Source organism: Podarcis raffonei, chromosome 7, assembly GCF_027172205.1.
Source record: "Podarcis raffonei isolate rPodRaf1 chromosome 7, rPodRaf1.pri, whole genome shotgun sequence".
Classification (NCBI taxonomy): Eukaryota; Metazoa; Chordata; class Lepidosauria; order Squamata; family Lacertidae; genus Podarcis; species Podarcis raffonei.
In genome coordinates, this window is record NC_070608.1 from 13,668,401 (window position 1) to 13,688,439 (window position 20,039).

The window sequence follows — 20,039 nt, forward strand, 5'->3', positions numbered from 1 at the left end:
TAGAAACCATGATATTGGCTATAATGTTTCTTTAAAGCTTAATTTGAGCAGTGGGGAGGGACTACATGGACACTAAAGGTGGCCTCTGAAAGGAAATGGATGCTCACAGGTGCAACCTCTGACATATACAAAATTTTAATACACACAACCATCACTAGCTGAATGCATTTGGAGTTGTATCAACGTTCCGTTTCCTTTCCTATAAGATGACTACACCCTCCCCCCTCCCCCCTCTCCTTCCCCTTTCCTTTTTTCCTGATTTAATTTGTACTGGGCTGTATTTCTCTTGTAAAATTCCCAGGGGAACTGCAATGAAACTGTACACTTAAAAAAGAAAGGCATGGAGTGGCTCAGCTTCCCCCCCCCCCACCATTAAACAAGAAAAGAAAGCGTTCCTTGAACAGCCCCCTCTAAGCTATGCTAAAACTATTTGAACGCAACAGGTTGCATAACCAGTATAAAGTGTCATGAAGTTTAAGCTTTGTAATGCAATCAGCCTGTTCCTGGAGCCAAAACCTGAACTCAGAGAACCTGCATTTTCCAGAATCATGTCTTTCTGTGTGTGTGTGTGTGTCTTTCACCACTCTCTGATTCATTTGACTTTGAAAGCAAAACAAACACATTGCTGCTTTTCGTATTATTGCACAAGACGGCAATTCGCAAGAATGAAATGTGTTCAGAGTTCCTAGAAGAAGAGAGAGAAAAAAACCTGCAGCGATGCAGGCTGCCAACTCGTTCAATGTCAACCTTCAGGCAGTATAGCAGGCCGAGCAGTAAAATGAGTCACGGTGAGTCACTCTAAAGCTATTTTTTGCTTTGAAAGTATTGCCAGGCACAGTGTTAATGTTCAACCCAGAGTAAATTTAGCAATGGCAGGAAAAACAAGAGTTTCCATGGTTGCTCCTCAGCAATGTTTATGGTGCAGATGGGCAACCAATACGCAAAAGAGTTAAGCCAAATAAATTACGGGGACACATTCCTTTTTCATTAAAAAACACACACACACCAAACAAACCCTCCAAATCTTGACACATTTGGGTTTCATGACTCACTTGGCTACTTTCTCTACTTTTCTCCAATTCCAAAAAATGCAATCAACAACATGCCTCTCTTCATCCAGAGCACCATAAAACTACTGTTAGTAATATGCTTCGCACAACACAACACAGCCTTCTTTTTTTTACTGGACCAAAGCATATGACTTGTGCATCCATCAGCCAGCTGTGGGTGGAACTAGGACCAATTAACCCAAAGATGCTTATCGAGTTATAGGATGCTAACTTGGATGCGGTAAGAAATTGGTGTCACAGATAAGCTGGTAGCAGGCAGACCTTTCTTACCCTGAGAATGCACATGGGAAGAAAAAAAGGAAGGAAGGATTACAGCTTCATCATGTAAATTGCCTCTTAGGGTTTGTGTGTCTTCTAAGTGCCAGGCAGAAGAGGAACCTGGAAGCCAGGGCTCGGTTTCATGAGCAGCGGTTGCGTGGTGCAACACCCTGGGGATAAGGGGAGATGGGAGAAGGCAAACATGCAGAAAAGAGAATTACGAAGGAACTCCGATGGCTCGGGGGGAAAGTCTAGCCAGTTCAGCATCCTGCTTTCCTAGTGGGCAATTAGATGCCTCCAGGAGGACCACAAGCAAGGCATGAAGGCAACAGCACCCCTTGCTGTTGCTTCACAGCTACTGCTAGGCATTCTGCTCTGAGAGCATGATGGTTCCATATGCCCATCAATCCCTCGATTTCTGGCGCTCAGGCATAATGGCTGTTGCTTTTGTAGCCTAAATGAGACCACCCACACAGAAGAGGGAGCTATCAAAAGGCTTGGGGAAACCTCTATATTTGCAATATTCAGACATGGGATCTGGAATGCGAAGTTGGGCGGGGTGGGGGTGGGGACACACAGTGCAATGAGGACTGAGCATGTTCAGTGACCACAGAATGAAGTATCATGGAGGAAGGCACAGTGAACACACTGGTTCACTGAAAATGAGCACTTCGCACTGCAACCGTTTTGCCGCAGCTGTGTTGTTAGGAGGCTTATCCATCAACAGCTGCATCCTCTCTGAGTCCACAGAGTTCCCCTTTAAAAGACACCTGAGCTAGTAGTCACTGTGTATTTTATGAGAGCGCGGACATTCTGTCTGTCCTGAATCTATTGCCAATCAATTTCACTGGAAACTGAAATCGAATTAACTGGGAGGGAAGCAGCACTTTGGAGAGAGGCCCTGGCTCAGTGACGAAACACACGCTTTGCTCACAGAAAATCCCAGGTCACCCTCAGTTAAAAGGATTTTTGCTGGCAGGGCTAGGAAATACAACAAATCAACAACACCACAAGCTGGCTTATAAGTATAAAACCAAATTTACTAAAATAATAGCTAGAATAGAGATAGACTTGTACCCATTCGAACAACAAACATACTAAGGTGCCATGTGCAAGACCAAGCCTGGAGATACTGTAAACATGGAGTGGATAAATGTACAACTCTATCTTAACAAGTTACATGTGCAGTAAACGTTACACAGACTGGATAAATGAACCGTTCAATAAGCAGCGTAAGTCCAATCACAGAACAGCAACCCCGTGCCGCCACAACGGCAAGGGTAGCACACTGGAGAATATGAAAAAGCTTTTCAAAGCTGTTTTTCAAAGATTGAACTGGATGAGATGTTCTTCGATGGGTCTTGAGTTGGAAACACAAAGCCGTTTGCATGGATCAATCACGGGAAAGCAAATCAAAGCTACCACCCTGGTGAGAATAACGCAAGTGGGCAAAAGGAGACCTGTTCTCCGGATATATTACAGGGTTCAAAACACACGCTTTGCTCACAGAAAATCCCAGGTCACCTGGGATTTCTGCTGGCAGGGCCAGGAAATACCCAAGACCCACTGGTTTAAAGGTCTGTTCTGGACTTCCATTATACTGGGTTTTCTGTGTACCATGTACGCTCTTTTGGAAGAGTACCAAAATACGCTGCAAACTGAATTTTACAGTTCAACGAATTCATAGCCACTACGCTGCAATTATTCTTTTTTGATTTACATGTCATTTTATTTCTATAAAGAGCACTATGTCTGAACATCTGATTTCACGTCCTGAAGCAACATCATGATTAGTCAAGGCTGCCAAAGGTATCTTCAGGCTATAAGGGGAAGTATGGTGTGAGTGACTTGCAGCAACCCCACTCTTCCAGTAAGGAGGGCTGGATCAAAGAACAACACTGTAATGAAGGCAGGCTAAACATGCATGTGCTGCTCTTTCTAAAAGGTAGACATGCAACCAGCTTGCAGATACTAATAGTGATATGCAAACAACGCATCAATTAAAATTGCTTCGTTGAGTGGAGGGGATCCTGTCGAATGCAGCAGAGATTAGTGTGCTCTCCAGATTTTGAAACCTATGGGTTTTTAATTTAATTTTATTTTTTATCATTGTTGTTGTTTGTTTGTTTTGTTATTAATATTACAATGCACATTCCTCCATGCAGGGAATTTGCCTCTGCAAAGCACCAAGCATATTCAATGGAAGTATAGAAATAAAACAACATTCTAAGTACGTCTCTTACTTATTAACACATTTATAACCTACCTTCTCAGCAAAGTAAAAATAAAATAAATCACTGAAGTGCCCCACATTTGATATGAACGGCTGCTAAAAATGCACCGCCTTTGCCCCCGGGAGGGATTTGTTCAAAAAACGTGTCAGGGTTGGAAGAAATTTAATTTCAAGTACCTGCAGGTGCTTTTCCTCTTTTTTTTATCCTGCTAGAGGAGGTGTTTTCTTTGTTTTGTGGTTTGCCTTCTTCCCATCAGAGCCCTTAAAGGTGCTTAAATGTACTTTAATAGTATACTCCATGTACTTTAGTACATGCACTAAATAAGCGGCTAAATGAATGTCAGTAATGAGCAAGAAAGGAGGGGCGGGGGCGGTAAATACCTTTCCGAGCCGCATTTTAAAGTTACTGTACTTTTCTGTGTATTAGACGAGGGCGTTTTTTATGATAAATTAATCTGAAAAATTGGGGGTCGCCTTATACATGGACAGTACGGAGTGGGGACGGGTGACTGGTTGCTGCCGCAAGTGGTGATTGTTTGGGTGGCTTCTGCAAGGGCTGCTGTGGATTGGCTGTTATTGCTGCAATTGGGTGGGCGTTTGGCGGCTGCTGGCAGTGAGTGGGTATAGTATTTTCATCTTCCGCAGCGCATGCAACAGCATTCGGCAGGCAGGTTAGCGGTTTTCGTCAAACTGCCCCCCAAAGAAAGCTGGGCAATCCCACCCAAGAAACGCTCTAGAACCCTGGGCAATCCTCCCCCCCCCCAAAAAAAAGCTCAACATCTCTGGGCAATCTCCCCCCATTTTCTTAATTTTGAGTCCCCCAAAATAGGGGGCGTCTTATACATGGGGGCGTGTTATACACGGTAAAAGACGGTACATGCGGCTAGTTAAGTGGCTGAAAGGTGCGTGCATGGGGAGCGTCTGGGGATGTCGGCACACTCAAGAGAGAGCATGATGCACATCGCAGGGGTGAAATCTCGCCGGATTTTGCTTGTTCCCATCTCTTTACTGCAGCACTACCCCACCAGCTCAGGGGTGGATATTAGACAAAAACTCAAAGGTAATTATGTAGATAGATTTGCCAGAGCTAAACGAGATTGCCAAACAATTACACATTATTACGAATGCCAGCTAAAGAAGTGCTTTCTTGCTTGGCATGCTTTATTCATTAGACTTAAGCTCCAGTAATTATTATTTGCAGCCTAGAGTGAGATAAAGTAATCAAGCAGCTATTGCTTATTGCTCTTCTGACTGTGGGAAGAAGCTTCCTACACAACTTCTGGTTATGAGTCTAGACGTAAATTAAAGGCTCTAATCCTATGCGCACGTACCAGAGAGCGGGTCCCCATTGAAATTAGGGAGGTTTACTTCTGAGCAAACATGCACTGCAAGAAAGGGGCAGTGAATCCTGCCCCTCTCCAAATTATATTTATTTTACTCAGATTCAGGGCAACTGAAAGTCACTATTATCCAGAAGCGCCAAGAGATTGTTTATTTAAGCACCTACTGTCTTGGCCTGGACGTAAGCCTCACTTTTCCCCCAAATTCCGACCGTGAAAACTTAAAAGTGTGGCTTATATTTGCGCCCTTAAGGTATGCAGCACCCTTATATTCAGGTGCGGCTTATATTCGGGCCAATACGGTATATATTACTCTGCCTTCCTGCTGTGTCATATGACAGGAAGAGCTTTTAACAGAGGTTCCCATCTCTACATCAGATGAAGACCATTTTATCTGCCTGAATTGTTTGGTGAACAGTAACTCTTGATTTTATTCTTGTGACTGCTAGATGATTTGAGTTTTGGTTTACTGTTTTATACTGCTTTCCTAAATTAGCTGTTTTGGTCTACAGCTCTATTTTTATACTGCTTTCTTTGTATTTCTACTTCCAGGTTATCCCAGGGGTCATTGGGTTTTACAGATGGGTAGAGGGAGGTCCACTCTCTGATGCCGCCCTCCCAGCAACTTTCTGAATGGACTGTCATCATTACTCCTCAAAGCAGAGGAAGAAGAGAAGAAGAGTTTGGATTTGATATCCTGCTTTATCACTACCCTAAGGAGTCTCAAAGCAGCTAACAATCTCCTTTCCCCTCCTCCCCCACAACAAACACTCTGTGAGGTGAGTGGGGCTGAGAGACTTCAAAGAAGTGTGACTGGCCCAAGGTCACCCAGCAGCCGCATGTGGAGGAGCAGGGAATCGAACCCAGTTCACCAGATTACGACACTACCGCTCTTAACCACTACACCACACTGGACATGTCAGGGAAGGGGTTTGACCCACTAAATGCAAAGCCCACCCAGTATTATGATGTGAGCGCTGACTTCATCTAAGGCGAGACCTTGTGCAGTGCTCAGGATGAGCTGTAAGAGAGCAGAGAATGGATGTTGCTTCAGCAACAGCCTGCCTTCAAGTGAGACATGTCTAGGAGCAGCAATTGCATCTCTTGCTGCGTTTACTGAAAGATGCCTCTTCAGTTTAGGGAAGGGGTCAGCATACTTTTTCAGCAGGGGGCCGGTCCACTGTCCCTCAGACCTTGTTGGGGGCCGGACTATATTATTTTTTTGGGGGGGGGGGGAATGAATGAATTCCTATGTCCCACAAATACCCCAGAGATGCATTTTAAATAAAAGCACACATTCTACTCATGTAAAAACACGCTGATTCCTGGAGCGTCCACAAGCCAGATTTAGAAGGCGATTGGGCCGGATCCAGCCCCCGGGCCTTAGTTTGCCTACCCATAGTTTAGGGGGCCCAGCCTGCCCCAGCACTCTTTTATTCCAATAGAGTATCTGGGAAACTTTCTGCAAAAAGAAGGCTTTAAAAATGCACGCCACTCTCTCCTTTTACTGCTAATCCCTCTCCTCCAATTTGCTTGCATCCCCCAAAATGGAGAATGTCTCTGTGAGCAACTTCAAATTCCACCCATTCCTGCAAAGCAATGCAAAAATATGGCCAAATGTTCTGCACTAATTTTTAATCTCCCTTACCCCATAACCTCAAGCAATCTGAGCACCCTTAAACAAAGCAGCTAACAATTATAATGAACCAACCATATATTTCCCAAGGCAGCCACCCTATGCACAATTATACACATTTTTAAAATACCTTTAAAAGAAATGGAACTCGCCTTTGTATAACCAACCAGATGGAGGAATGCAGCCTGATAATGACTTAGAAACTGAAACTCTTAAAACAACTGAAAGCTAAGAACCATTCAACATTCAACTGTTGGGGTTTCTTGTACAAATTTGTATGTTCCTTAAAATTGGACATCACATGCCACCTTGAGAGACATGACACTTAAAAAAAAAAGTTTCAGAGTGCAGATCTTCTAAGCTTATCAGAAATTCAGATGCAATCTCCAGCATCTGAAATATGTATGATGTTTCTGGTGAGTGCAAGCCAGCCCAGTCACAAGAGGTAATGATTTTGTAACCCAACCAAGTTGCACAAATGAATTACTTATACAGTCAAGAAATATGGGAACAGGATGATCTGATGAAGTAGTGCTGGTGAGGAAATGCAATTGCTCCACCACTAAGCCTCAGCAAGCATAATGCTCGGCTGAGAAGTTCCCAAAGGCTTCTTCCGTGCAAGCATAATAAAAGTCACTCAGTCACAACGCTGCCGGTCAAGGGGTTGGAGGCCCCTTGCATTCCAGCTAGATGGGTTTTCTCTGAGTTGCTGCCTGAGAATGCGACTGTTAGGGAGAAACTCGCCCAATCAGTTCCAATTTACGAGATACAATACAGGATTGCTGCTTCTGGAGGAGCAGAAAGAAAGTTTTGGCTAACTGAGGGACTTGGTAGCACATGAGCGTCTGCAGCAGGGATGCTGGAAGTCACCCTTCCAGCTAGAGTTGGGACGCCGACCAGTCCACTGACCGCCAGTTATCTATTGTGAAACATTCCACGAAGTGTTAAGAAAGTCCTTGTGTAAGTAAGCAGGCTTCCTTTTGCATTGATTACAGCATGGGGTCATCTGATAGCAGTGGCAAGGGGTGAGGGCCCTTTGCTCCTGGGCCATGCAGGAGGCACACAAACACAGGGCTGTGTACACATACACTGTCAACCACATTTAGGAGCAAAGGAAGGGCAGGATCTGCCCTCTTGATCCTTTCCCCTTCCTCACTTAAGCCACATTCCCTAGCTGTCCCTTGTGGCCATTTTCTTAACTGCTAGCATCACTCACATGAAACCTCGTGAAGCAAGCACACACACAAGCACACAAAAACATCAACTTAGTGGCACAGGTATAGAGATGCAACAAGACCGCCACCCTCTCGGCCTCACTGATGTGGTCCAAAAGAAAGCAGAGCAATACGTTTGGCACCAGCTTGGCTGCAGGAGCTGCTGGAAGGAAGCGTACAAGGCACCATCCAACCGCCTTAGGGACTCCACCCCATTTTTGTGTAGGATTTACTCCTTAACCTTTTCTTGGATGGGCTTCCATCTACCTTGGCAGATTGATAGGCCCCATCTGCCCCTCACTACAGCAAGTGCAGAAACCACGTTCTTGACCACTGGACCATTGGCCTTCTCCACTCAACCCACCAGAGCCTATCTTCTCATGTAGGAGAAGTCCCTATCTCACCAAGGTTTTGAGACCCATTGGCTGCGCTCACCTGGTTTAGTCAGCCAGACGAAGCAGTTCCCAGGGTGTGGCCACTGTCACATGCTGACATCTTCTAGGAGCCACAGGTGAGAGCTTAATGCAGGATGAGGACCAAAGGTGAACAAACTACCGCAGTACGAGCACAACGTGTCTCCCACCAAAGCTATTACCCCTCCCCTAAGACCCCATATATTATTAATATTATTTTATTATTAAAAATAGTTTATTATAAAATGTAACCTATATGTTACAGTCTTACCTTCAGGATAAGTATTTTCAGGTTGCGCGCTGCGGCAACCCAGAAGTAATGGAGTGTGTTACTTCCGGGTTTCGCCGCTCGCACATGCGCAGACGGTCAAAATGATGTCATGTGCAGCAAAATCGTGACCCGCGCACACGCGGGTTGCGTTCGCTTCTGGATGCGAACAGGGCTCCGGAACGGATCCTGTTCGCATCCAGAGGTACCACTGTATTAGTAATAATTTTACTAGTTGCCATATTTATTAGTCACGTGTGTGCAAAAATAATAAAGCAAAACATGTAAAAGCAGCACTACACAGAAACGAAAATGCTCACCTGACAACATATTTAAAGGGGACAAGTCCTATTCCCCCCCCCCACTTAAAAGATGAGCACAACAAAGGCACAGAGAGACAGCAACAGCACCAGGGGGACTTCCCTTATATTGCAATACTCATGTGTGGGCTCTGGAATGTGCAAAGAAGGGCCGTGGAATCTTCACCTTATAGTTAAGGGCATCTGGTTCCCTGGGAACTCCAGAATCCCAGGTCTCCTTACACCCGCAATACTGCCATTGCACCATTGAAGGAACTGAGCAGGAGGTGATGCCATGACAAGAGGCCTTCAACGAGGCCTCCTTGCTGATGCTGCCAAGAATGTATGTAAAGAAAGGGGCGGCAGTTGCAAGGAGGAATTGAGATCCAGCTGCACTTAGGGCAAAACCCATGGAGCTCTGCTGCCTAGTAGGTGGAAGCTAAAATGACTCCTAAATAATCCTGGCACCACATTCCTCTTTGGAACACCAGATCTGAATGCGATTACAAGGCTCTTTCACAAGCCGCCATGAGAACCTTTTGCAGCATAAAGCAGCGTATAAGTACTCGGAACCTGCAATTGCTCCTTCGCGCTCTGAGCTAGAAATTATAATTCAGTGACAATTTCCCTTCTAGGAACGCCTTCCGCCCAAGGAAGAATCCACACATCAGATATCCCAATCACATTGTGGAGGTTTCCAAGACATTTTTGATTATGCAGCAGAAGAAGAATAATCCAGCCCTCACATGGCATGCCAGCCAAGTCAACTGGGCCTCCTAACTGCACCTTGTGAACTGGGAGTTCATCCTGGGACTCCCCCTGGAGCTCTGCATGAGACAAGAAGGTTCATTCCTGGTAGTCAGGCTGCCTTTCAGGGAATCTTCTGCATGATTTCCTAGAGCTGTCAGTATCAACCACCCTGGAGTGGGTGGGACTGTGCAGGAGATGAACAAAGTTCTAGGGAAAAGGACTGAGGAGGGGGGAATACGTTTGTGAGGTATAGTGGGATGAATGTAATTAGCCTCAGAAATAAAGGACATGGGGGCAAGGTATACAGAGAAAAAGAAGAAGAGTTTGGATTTGATATCCCGCTTTATCACTACCCAAAGGAGTCTCAAAGCGGCTAACATTCTCCTTTCCCTTCCTCCCCCACAACAAACACTGTGTGAGGTGAGTGGGGCTGAGAGACTTCAAGGAAGCGTGACTAGCCCAAGGTCACCCAGCAGCTGCATGTGGAGGAGCGGGGAATCGAACCCGGTTCACCAGAATACGAGACTACCGTTCTTAACCACTACACCACACCGGCTCCCAGAGAGTGTGCCTTACGATGACAAGGCGGAACATCTGCATTTAATAAGATATATTTTACATTTTATGATTGCTAGCAATAGGGATGGATGGTTAACAAATGTTGGTCGTATATTGGTATTTCCTGACTTTATTTCATTTGCATTCCAAAGAATCTGGGTTGGGGTCCACAGGAACTATGTAAGCTCATCGAGGGCTCAATAAACTCAGGAGTGTGGAGAAACCCTGGCCTGTCTTCTCACAGGGGATCCCCTGAGAAGCTTACAAGGAAACCTGGAGTTCCCTGGAGCACATTTTGAGAGCAAGCTGAATTAGGCCATAAGGGATTTTAATAGGCTACAGCCTTACATGCTCCTTGTGCCCAATCCGAAAACCTGGGAACAGACACTGTAAGCATTTTCCAACAATATAGTTCCATGATTAAAGCAAAGGTCTCCTTAGGATTGCAACATATCCTGGGTTGTGAAACTGAAGCAATTTGTTAAGAGTGACAAAATGAAAACAGCTTACCTAATCCTTCTTTAAAAGATCCTATCAAAACGAGAATATAGCATAAGTGTAAAATAAAAAAAAGCTCGACTTCAAACATAAAAAAGGGATGTGAAGCAAGATTTGCATTACATATGCATGCAAATAAGCCCAGCACCGTGAGAGAGACTCAAGAAGGGGGAGGGGGGTGGAATCACTGCTTATTACCTACTGCGTTATGTTTTGCTGCATGGAGTGAAAACTTTCATCCAGTCCTACGGAAGAAATGCAAATCACAGATCGCTCCCCAATTGCTGCCTTTTGTACTTTAAACAATTCACTAGCAGATTAAAAAGGAAAAAGAAAACTGGTCTTCTGCAGAATGCATTTTAAGTTTACCTATTAATTCAAACTAAGCATATCGCATAAATCACACTTTATAAACAGCACACTTTATAAACGGGTGAGAGGAACAAAGAAACTGGGATCAGGAGCTCCAGCATGGCTCCCAATCACAAAATGAGGCTTGGGGAATTTTTGGCAATATCCCGTTTCACCCTAGCTCATCCTGAGGGGCAGGCTGGTGGGAACGACGCAGGGAGATTAAATTCCTATTTTGCTGGGAACCTCACCTGAGAGTCGCTTCCCTGCTCAAGGTTCACAGTGAGAGACAGAGCTAAGAGAGGGGATCAGCTGTTTGTACCTTCTCAGAACTCTCCAAGTATAGTGATAAAGAAAAGACTTACACTGAGCCTTCATTTGCCTGAGCTGCTCCTTAAAGTGAACATATTTCTCATTTCCCTGCAAGTCAAGGTCACTGTTTCCGCTTTCCAAGGCTTCAAACTTCTCTTCAACTACATTTTTCAAATCGGGCAATGTTTCTGGCTTGTCTCGCTTTAGCTGTAGAAAAACAGAGAGAAAATAAACAATTAGATTAATAAATAAATAGCCGTAATCTTGTGACTCGCCAGAGCACATCATGCTTCTCGTCCCATTTTAAAGAGGAGAGGGAGCAGCTATACTTGAAGTATTGGTAAATTTATGGGACTTTCCCCTGTATTCAGCTCCAACAAACTGCTATTAAACTCTGGGATTGAAAGCGGGCAGAAGTGGTTATTTATATATTCTGCAGTTGTCATTAAAATCTGATTACTGCATTACGGTTATAGACTGACTGACTTCCGGAGTCAGTGCCATCGGCAATGGCGGATTCCCTCTAACTCGGAGGGAGATAGCTCTACGGAAATCAGGTCTTGCCGCTGCGGCAAAGCGGGGACCCTTCAAAAAACCACAGGCGGGTGAAGCCTGTGACCGGTGGACTCGGCGGGCACCTTCAGCGCCCCCCCAATTTGCAAAGGAACCCGGCTCCGGGCTCCGGAGCGAAACGGGGTGAGCGGCGCGGTGCTGAGAGTCAATTGCTTCTTCCGTGGAGTGAAGCCGCACAGCTGTTGCCGGAGAGCATGGACTTTTTTCCTGTGACAATTCGGCCAGCAAAATAACTACCGTAAGTAGGTTGAATTTAAAGATTTGAAAATAAGGGAAGAAAAAGCACTAATTTGGTACCGAAAACGGGAAGGTGTAAACAGGAAGTCCGCCTTCCGTTTCTTGTAAACAGATCAAAGCAAAGACTATTTAAACTAAGACCTGGAAAATCGCTTTAAAAGGACTTAAACCCTAACATCAAGACAAAAGATCTCCCTCCCTGAATTGCAGGAGAGAGGAGGGAAGAGGGAGAAGTATTTTTGCCTGCAAAAAGAGAGGAAAAAGAAACAAAGACCACCGCTTAATGCCTGGGAACGGGCTGTCAAGTGTTAATGAGATTGCCGTACTGTGAATCGCGCTGTTTATGGACATTGTAACCTTTTGACAGTTAACTCTGCAAGTGAGATACCTTTGATTCTGACTGGCTTCTCCGGACTTTAAGGAACTGTAAAGTAACTGAAATTGAAATTGAAACAGTTGTTTACTTTGTTAAATGGGGGATTGGGAAAGGTTACTTTAATGCAACAAGAATTGACTGTTACTGTGTCCCCCTAGAGGAACTTTGCAATTGTTACAACTGGCCAGGGAATTTTCAACTCCAAATTGGCCAGGGGAATTTTCCACAGCAAAATAAACTCCGGCCGTGGGACTGACCTTGAGCTTCAGATAAAGTGTTATGGCAAACTTGCCTCAGGAAAAAAACAACAAGATCTGGGAAAATTCGGCAGCAGCGAAGAGCATCAGCATCTGGCCCTTCTGCACCATCGGGGGCAGCACCTGTTCAAGTTGATCCAAAAGGAATGGCATCTGAAGATGTTCTAGCTGTGGCATTAGGCAAAATTAATGAATCTCTGGAAAAACTGAGTAAACAAGTAGCTGAAGCATCAACTATAATTGATCAGAATACTACAAGCATCAATAATTTGGGACAGAAGGTGAATTCTAACACAGAATCTATTGAGAAATTGCTGCAGGAATCTACTTTGACCCGAAAGACAGCTGAAGAAGCAAAGGAAAAAGCACTGGCCGTAGAGGAAAAGATACCACCGATATGTAGGCAACTTGAGGACCACAGGTCAATGTTATCTATGATTGAACTGAAGGAAAGACAGACAAATTTAAGAATCAGGGCGGTACCTGAACTTGAGAAAGATAACCTAAGTGACTTTCTTATGCATGAATTTGCAGACTTCTGGAACTTAGATTCAGAGAAGCAAGATATCAAGATAGTAAGTGCTTTCAGGCTCGGAAGAGGGGGGAGAAAGAACAGGGTGAGAGACTGTTTGATTACCCTCCGAACAAAAGAGGAGAGAGACAAAATATTGAGTCTGCATTTTCAGAAGACCTTGGAAATACATCAATCAAGAGTGGAGATATTCAAAGACATTCCGAAATACCTTCTGGATCTTAGGTCTAACTACGGAGACCTGGTGACCCTGTTGAGAAGTAATAGAATTGTTTTCAGGTGGGAATTCCCTCAAGGCCTATCTTTTACTTTCAAAGGAAGAAAATTAAAAATAAGATCAGTGGAAGATAAAGAAAGATTTTTGAAAGATCACGGAGAAGATTTGCAGAAAGAATCTGAAGAAGAGCTAAGAGCACTAAAACCAGGAATATTAGACATATCATCACTATCATTTGGATTGGACAACTTAGAGAAAGTGATACCACCGACAGAACAAGAACAATTGTTGGGTGCAGTTGGAGGAAAAGCAAAGTAACCACACCATGGCTCTGCAACTATTAAGTTGTAATATTAATGGTTTTAACTCCCCGGAGAAGAGGAAAAAAGTCTTTCATTTAATGAAAAAGGAACAATTGGACTTTATTTGTCTACAGGAAGCACATGTGATAAGGCTGCATAGGAAAGTATTGATCAATAAAAGATTGGGTAAAGAGTTTATTTCATCGGACAAGGTAAAAAAAAGAGGTGTAGTGATCTATGCAAAAGAGAGCCTATCACCGAAATTTATGTTTAAAGATGATCAAGGAAGATTTGTGGCAATTGAAATTCGAGCACAAGGAGAGAAATTTCTGATAGTAGGAGTTTATGCACCAAATGAGGGGAAATCGGAAATTTTTAGAAAGTTGCATGAGACATTGCTGGACTATATGGATTATAACATTATCATGATGGGAGATATGAATGGAGTGGTATCCACATATATGGACAAGGCACAGAGACAGGTAGTTACTAAGGATGGTAGACTACCAAAAACCTTTTTTGAGATGACTGACAATATGGACTTAATTGACATTTGGAGAACAAAGAATCCCTTGGGTAGAGAGGGAACTTTCTTCTCTGAACCCAAAATGACATGGACAAGAATTGACCTAATCTGGATAACTAGAGGACTGGCACCTAAGACTCGAAAAGTGGAAATTTGCCCTAAAACCTGCTCCGACCATAATGCTGTGAAAATGGAGATGAAACTAACACCAACTGGTTCCTTCAGATGGAGGATGAATGACACCCTGTTTAGAGATGAAGAGGTTACTAAGAAGGCCCAAAAAACCTTGAGAGACTATTTTGAGATAAATATGAACACTACCATTGAAAAAAGAGTAATCTGGGACGCAAGCAAAGCAGTTATGAGGGGGTTTCTAATTCAACAGAATGCAATAAAGAAGAGAACTCAAAATGAGAAAAAAGGCAAAATTTTGGAAAAAATAAAAGAGGGTGAGAAGAAACTGAGAGCGAAACCAAAGTCACAAGAGATTCTGAGAAAAATAAAGTTATACCAAGTCCAATATATGAAAATGATGAATCAGGAAATAGAATCAAAATTAAACAGATGAGACAAAGGACATTTGAATCGGCTAATAAATGTGGGAAACTGTTAGCTTGGCAAATGAAAAAAAGACAAAAACTTAACACCATTACTAACTTGGAAGAGGAAGGAAAGAATATTCAGAATCCAGTGGAAATTAGAAAATGTTTCCAGAGGTACTTTAAACAGTTATATACACAAGGGCCACAGAAAGAGTTCGATATAGACCAATTCTTAAAAACAAATGGACTACAAAAAATCTCTCAAGAAAACAAGTTAATGTTGAACTATAAAATCACAACAAAAATTTTTTTTTCTTTCCAGTAGCACCTTAAAGACCAACTAAGTTAGTTCTTGGTATGAGCTTTCGTGTGCATGCACACTTCTTCAGATACACTGAAACAGAAGTTGCCAGATCCCTCTATATAGAAGGATCTGGCAACTTCTGTTTCAAGTGTATCTGAAGAAGTGTGCATGCACACGAAAGCTCATACCAAGAACTAACTTAGTTGGTCTTTAAGGTGCTACTGGAAGGAAAAAAAATTTTTGTTTTGACTATGGCAGACCAACACGGCTACCTTTCTGTAACTATAAAATCACAGAACAGGAGGTGGAAGGTGCCATCCAGAATATGCAGTTGGGCAAATCTCCAGGGCCGGACAGCTTAACCTCAAAATACTATAGATCTCTGAAAGATTGGATAATTCAACCACTAAAGGAGGTTTGTAATGAAATTTTGGAAGGGAAAAAAGCGCCAGAGTCGTGGAAGGAAGCTTATCTTACACTTATACCGAAAACTGAGTCTGAAAAGACACAACTTAAGAACTACCGCCCCATATCCTTGCTTAATGTGGATTACAAAATTTTTGCAGACATTTTGGCTAAAAGACTAAAAAAAGTATTAGTGGAGGAGATACATAAAGACCAAGCTGGCTTTCTCCCGGGCAGACACTTGTCTGACAACACGAGAAATATAATATTTTGGAAAAACTGCAAGTGAATATTAATACTAAAGCAGTCTTAATATTTGTAGATGAGGAGAAAGCCTTCGATAATATTTCTTGGAGTTTTATGAAGAAAAATCTTCAGGGGATGGGGGTTGGTCAAGGTTTTGAAAACGGTATAGGTGCAATTTACTCAGAACAAAAGGCCAAACTAATTGTTAACAATGTGGTGACAGAGGAACTTAAGATAGAGAAAGGGACACGACAAGGCTGCCCAATTTCCCCATTGCTCTTTATTTCGGTCCTGGAGGTTTTGCTAAATATGATTAGAAGGGACCGTTTGATTAAAGGTATACAGGTCGGAGCTAAACAGTACAAATTGAAAGCTTTTGCAGATGACTTAGTACTGACGTTACAGGAGCCAGAATCTAGTACTAAAAGAGTATTAGAATTGATTCAAGAATTTGGTCATGTGGCAGGATTTAAGTTGAACAAGTTAAAAACTAAGGTTCTTGAGAAAAATTTAACACCGATTGAGAAAGAGAGGTTTCAGAAGGAGACAGGTTTAACATTGGTTAAGAAAGTAAAATACCTGGGGGTTAACATGACCGCTAAGAACTTGAATTTATTTAAAGACAATTATGAGAAATGTTGGTCAGAAGTGAAAAAGGATCTAGAAATATGGTCAAATTTGAAGCTTTCCTTGTTAGGTCGAATTGCTGTTATAAAGATGAATGTATTGCCAAGAATGTTATTTTTGTTTCAATCATTGCAAATTTTGGACAAAATGGACTGTTTCAAGAAGTGGCAGAGAGACATTTTTAGATTTGTCTGGCAGGGCAAGAAGCCCAGAATAAAATTTAAAATATTAACTGATGTAAAGGAAAGAGGTGGATTCACCCTGCCAGACCTTAAACTCTATTATGAATCAGCAGCATTCTGCTGGTTGAAAGAATGGCTGCTTCTTGAGAATACAGACATTTTGGATTTAGAAGGTTTTAATAACGTTTTTGGGTGGAGTATGTAAAAATGGATTGTTAAGAGATGAAAATATAAAGTTATAATATGTTAAGATAAAGAATTAAGATAAAAACAAAGAGGGAAAGGATTTGCTGAATTAACCATTCGAACTGGAATACAAAAAAGGGAGGTGTGAGGAGGTCAGGGAAACAAGTAAATGAAAGGCAAGACACAGAAAGATGGATTTATTTTTATGTGTTTTTATTTCCTTTGTATTTTGTGGGTTTTTTTCTATCTTTTTATTATTTTTGTAATTTCTTTTAAAATCTTAATAAATATTATTTTTTAAAAAATATATAGACTGGCTCCTGATCAGAATGAAAACTCTGGAAAGACAGTAAAATTTAGCTACACACAGAATGGTGGCATATAAAGGTGTTAAGAGACCCGCTTAGCATTACACGTGCATGAACACCTTAAGGCTATTAAAGGTGATACAGAGAACAGAACATAACAGAAAATGTCACCAGAAATGAAATATTTTCAATAGTAATTTATAAACTGGGTGCACAACAGCACATTAAAGGTAAAGGGACCCCTGACCATTAGGTCCAGTAGTGGCCGACTCTGGGGTTGCGGTGCTCATCTCGCTTTATTGGCCAAAGGAGCCGGCGTACAGCTTCCGGGTCATGTGGCCAGCATGACCAAGCCGCTTCTGGCGAACCAGAGCAGCGCATGGAAACGCCGTTTACCTTCCCACCGGAGCGGTACCTATTTATCTACTTGCACTTCGATGTGCTTTCGAACTGCTAGGTTGGCAGGAGCAGGGACCGAGCAACGGGAGCTCACCCCGTCGTGGGGATTCAAACCGCCGACCTTCTGATCGGCAAGTCCTTGGCTCAGTGGTTTAACCCACAGCGCCACCCGCGCCCTTCAACAGCACATTAGATTGCCACAAAAAGCACTTGAAGTGTTGCTTGGGGGGGAAAGCCAATGTATTGGATGAATCCACCATGTTCAGCCTTCAACAATCTGGCTCCTCTCATAGGTTGTTGCACTACTAATTCCCATCATTCCCAGTCAGCATGGTCAATGGGAAAGGCTGGACCACCCTCCTTCCCCTCAGAGCAGAGAGGTCCAGCGTGGTCCTGACTCTTTCTCTCTATGCCAGCATTTGGGCAGGGACTTATCGGACATGAGTGAGTAAAAAGGATGGCCTGATTCAGCAGGTGTAGGTATACATTTGCAGGTACAGGAGCATCCCAAAAGCACCATCTCTGACTGGAAAGCACAATCACATCCCTGAGTCCTTAACTGACTAGATGAGATGCAAATATCTTAGCAAAGATATCCTGAAATTTCAAGGGTGCCTGCACACTGTTCCAGGGAACATCAAAGGGACTGTCTTTCTAGCTACAGAGTGAGCTTAAAAACTTTAAGTAAAAAAAATCAGAAATCCAGCTCTGTCAGTATAAGACTGACACAAGCATTTTCAGAGGCATATTCTAGAGTGCACCTTGAATGAATGTGGAGCACAGCCGGGGCTTTTGGGACCCCCTAGGAACATTTGTCTGTGGCTACACAACGCAGGGGAAGATTAGTAAGGAAGGACACACTTTTGGGGGAAGTATGTTGAAAAGTAATAATCTTTTTACTGGAGGAATCCCCATGAAGTGTCTGAGGAATAATCAGATTCCCTGGAAATACAATTTGAAAACCAGTGTTCAAAAGCACTATGCAAATACTTCTGGGGCTATACAGAGGCTTGTAGGTTCCTCTAACAACTCACCTCTCCAGCCAAGATCTCGAAGTTCCCTGTCTATATGCTCCACACACTATTTTTACTGAATTTTTATTATTAATTAAATTTCTATATTGCCCTTCATCCAAAGATCAGAGAGTGATCTACAATATATATATTGTAAAACCCATAACATAATAACAAGGAAAAACAATAACCCCTCTTCCACAGTCCAGGGAGAAGAGGAATGTTATTGCCTGGAGCCTAAAGGTATGCAATAAAAGAGCCAAGCGAACCTCCCTGGGGGGAGCATTCCACAAGCGGGAAGCCACCACAGAAAAGGCCCCGTTCTTGTGTTGCCACCCTCCGGACCTCTCAAAGAGGGGGCACACAAAGAAGGGCCTCCGATGATGACTGCAGGGTGCAGGTTGGTTCATATGGGGAGAAGTGGTCCATGAAATATTGTGTTCTTGAGCAGTTTAAGGCTTTATGGGTCAGAACCAGCACTTTTGAGTTAGGCCTAGAAACTAATTGGCAGCCAGTGAAGTCAGACCAGGATTGGCGTTATATTAGTCAACTAAAATTCCTTTCCCTGGCTGGCAACCTAGCTAGCGTTAGCAGGATGTCATTTCTCAAAACATAATCAGAGAGAAACTGATCCTGTGTACAGACTTTCCGTGGGCTTCTGGCTGGCAACTGTGAGAACTGATGGGCCTTTGCTCTGATCCAGCAGAGATTTTCTTAGGTTTGTATGCAGGTAAAGTTCATCTGCCAAAACAAATTTCCAAGGCCCTCCTCTCTGCTCCAATTTCAGATACACATTGCTTTACGTGTGACACACATGCACACCCTCCCTAAATCTCCAGAGAGCAACCCATCATTTCTAAAACAATGGCACCACTTTGGCCAAATTACCTCAGCAACCACGGGTGCTCCCGGTCCATCACCTAGGCATTTATTATTATGATCACACTACAAGGTCATGTCAAAGGGAGGCGTTGGAATTCTCACCTGCCAAGGTTGGGCATCACACCTGGAATACTGCACAGGTACAAAGGAACTCTCCAAAATGAGACATACAGTGGTACCTCGGTTTACATACGCTTTAGGTTACATACACTTCAGGTTACAGACTCCGCTAACCCAGAAATATTACCTCGGCTTAAGAACTTTGCTTAAGGATGAGAACAGAAATCGTGCAGCGGCGGTACAGCAGCAGCAGGAGGCCCCATTAGCTAAAGTGGTGCTTCAGGTTAAGAACAGTTTCAGGTTAATTATGGACCTCCAGAACGAATTAAGTACTTAACCCGAGGTACCACTGTACTATCAGGAGCACAGACAAACAGCCTCCTGTCGGCAAGCAGTAGTCTGGACCTCTTTCACAAGCCTAGCCACAAGTATTTTAATGCCTATGTCGTAATGAAAGACTAGGAATCCGAAGGTGCATCTCTGTGGAAGGAGGAGTTTTATGCAAACATTCAATGGGACTGAGTATTACACAACTGTTGAGATCCGAAACGGTGCAGGAGCTAAGTGTCTATGTCCACATATGGATGGAATTTCACCATCCAAGAAGTCACTCAGTAACCTTAGGCAAGCCAAGACTAACTCTCTCAGACTGGAACCTGCAATAT

General features: G+C 43.2%; 1 protein-coding gene across 3 annotated transcripts in view; it reads right to left on the reverse strand.

The window, feature by feature from the left end:
• Positions 1-20,039, reverse strand: part of NSMCE2 (NSE2 (MMS21) homolog, SMC5-SMC6 complex SUMO ligase) — a 206,518-nt gene that overhangs the window by 115,117 nt on the left and 71,362 nt on the right. For all 3 annotated transcript variants that reach the window (XM_053395323.1, XM_053395321.1, XM_053395322.1), the window contains exon 4: positions 11,254-11,407. In XM_053395323.1, coding sequence (XP_053251298.1) covers positions 11,254-11,407 — 154 coding nt within the window. The remainder of the gene's footprint in view (positions 1-11,253; positions 11,408-20,039) is intronic.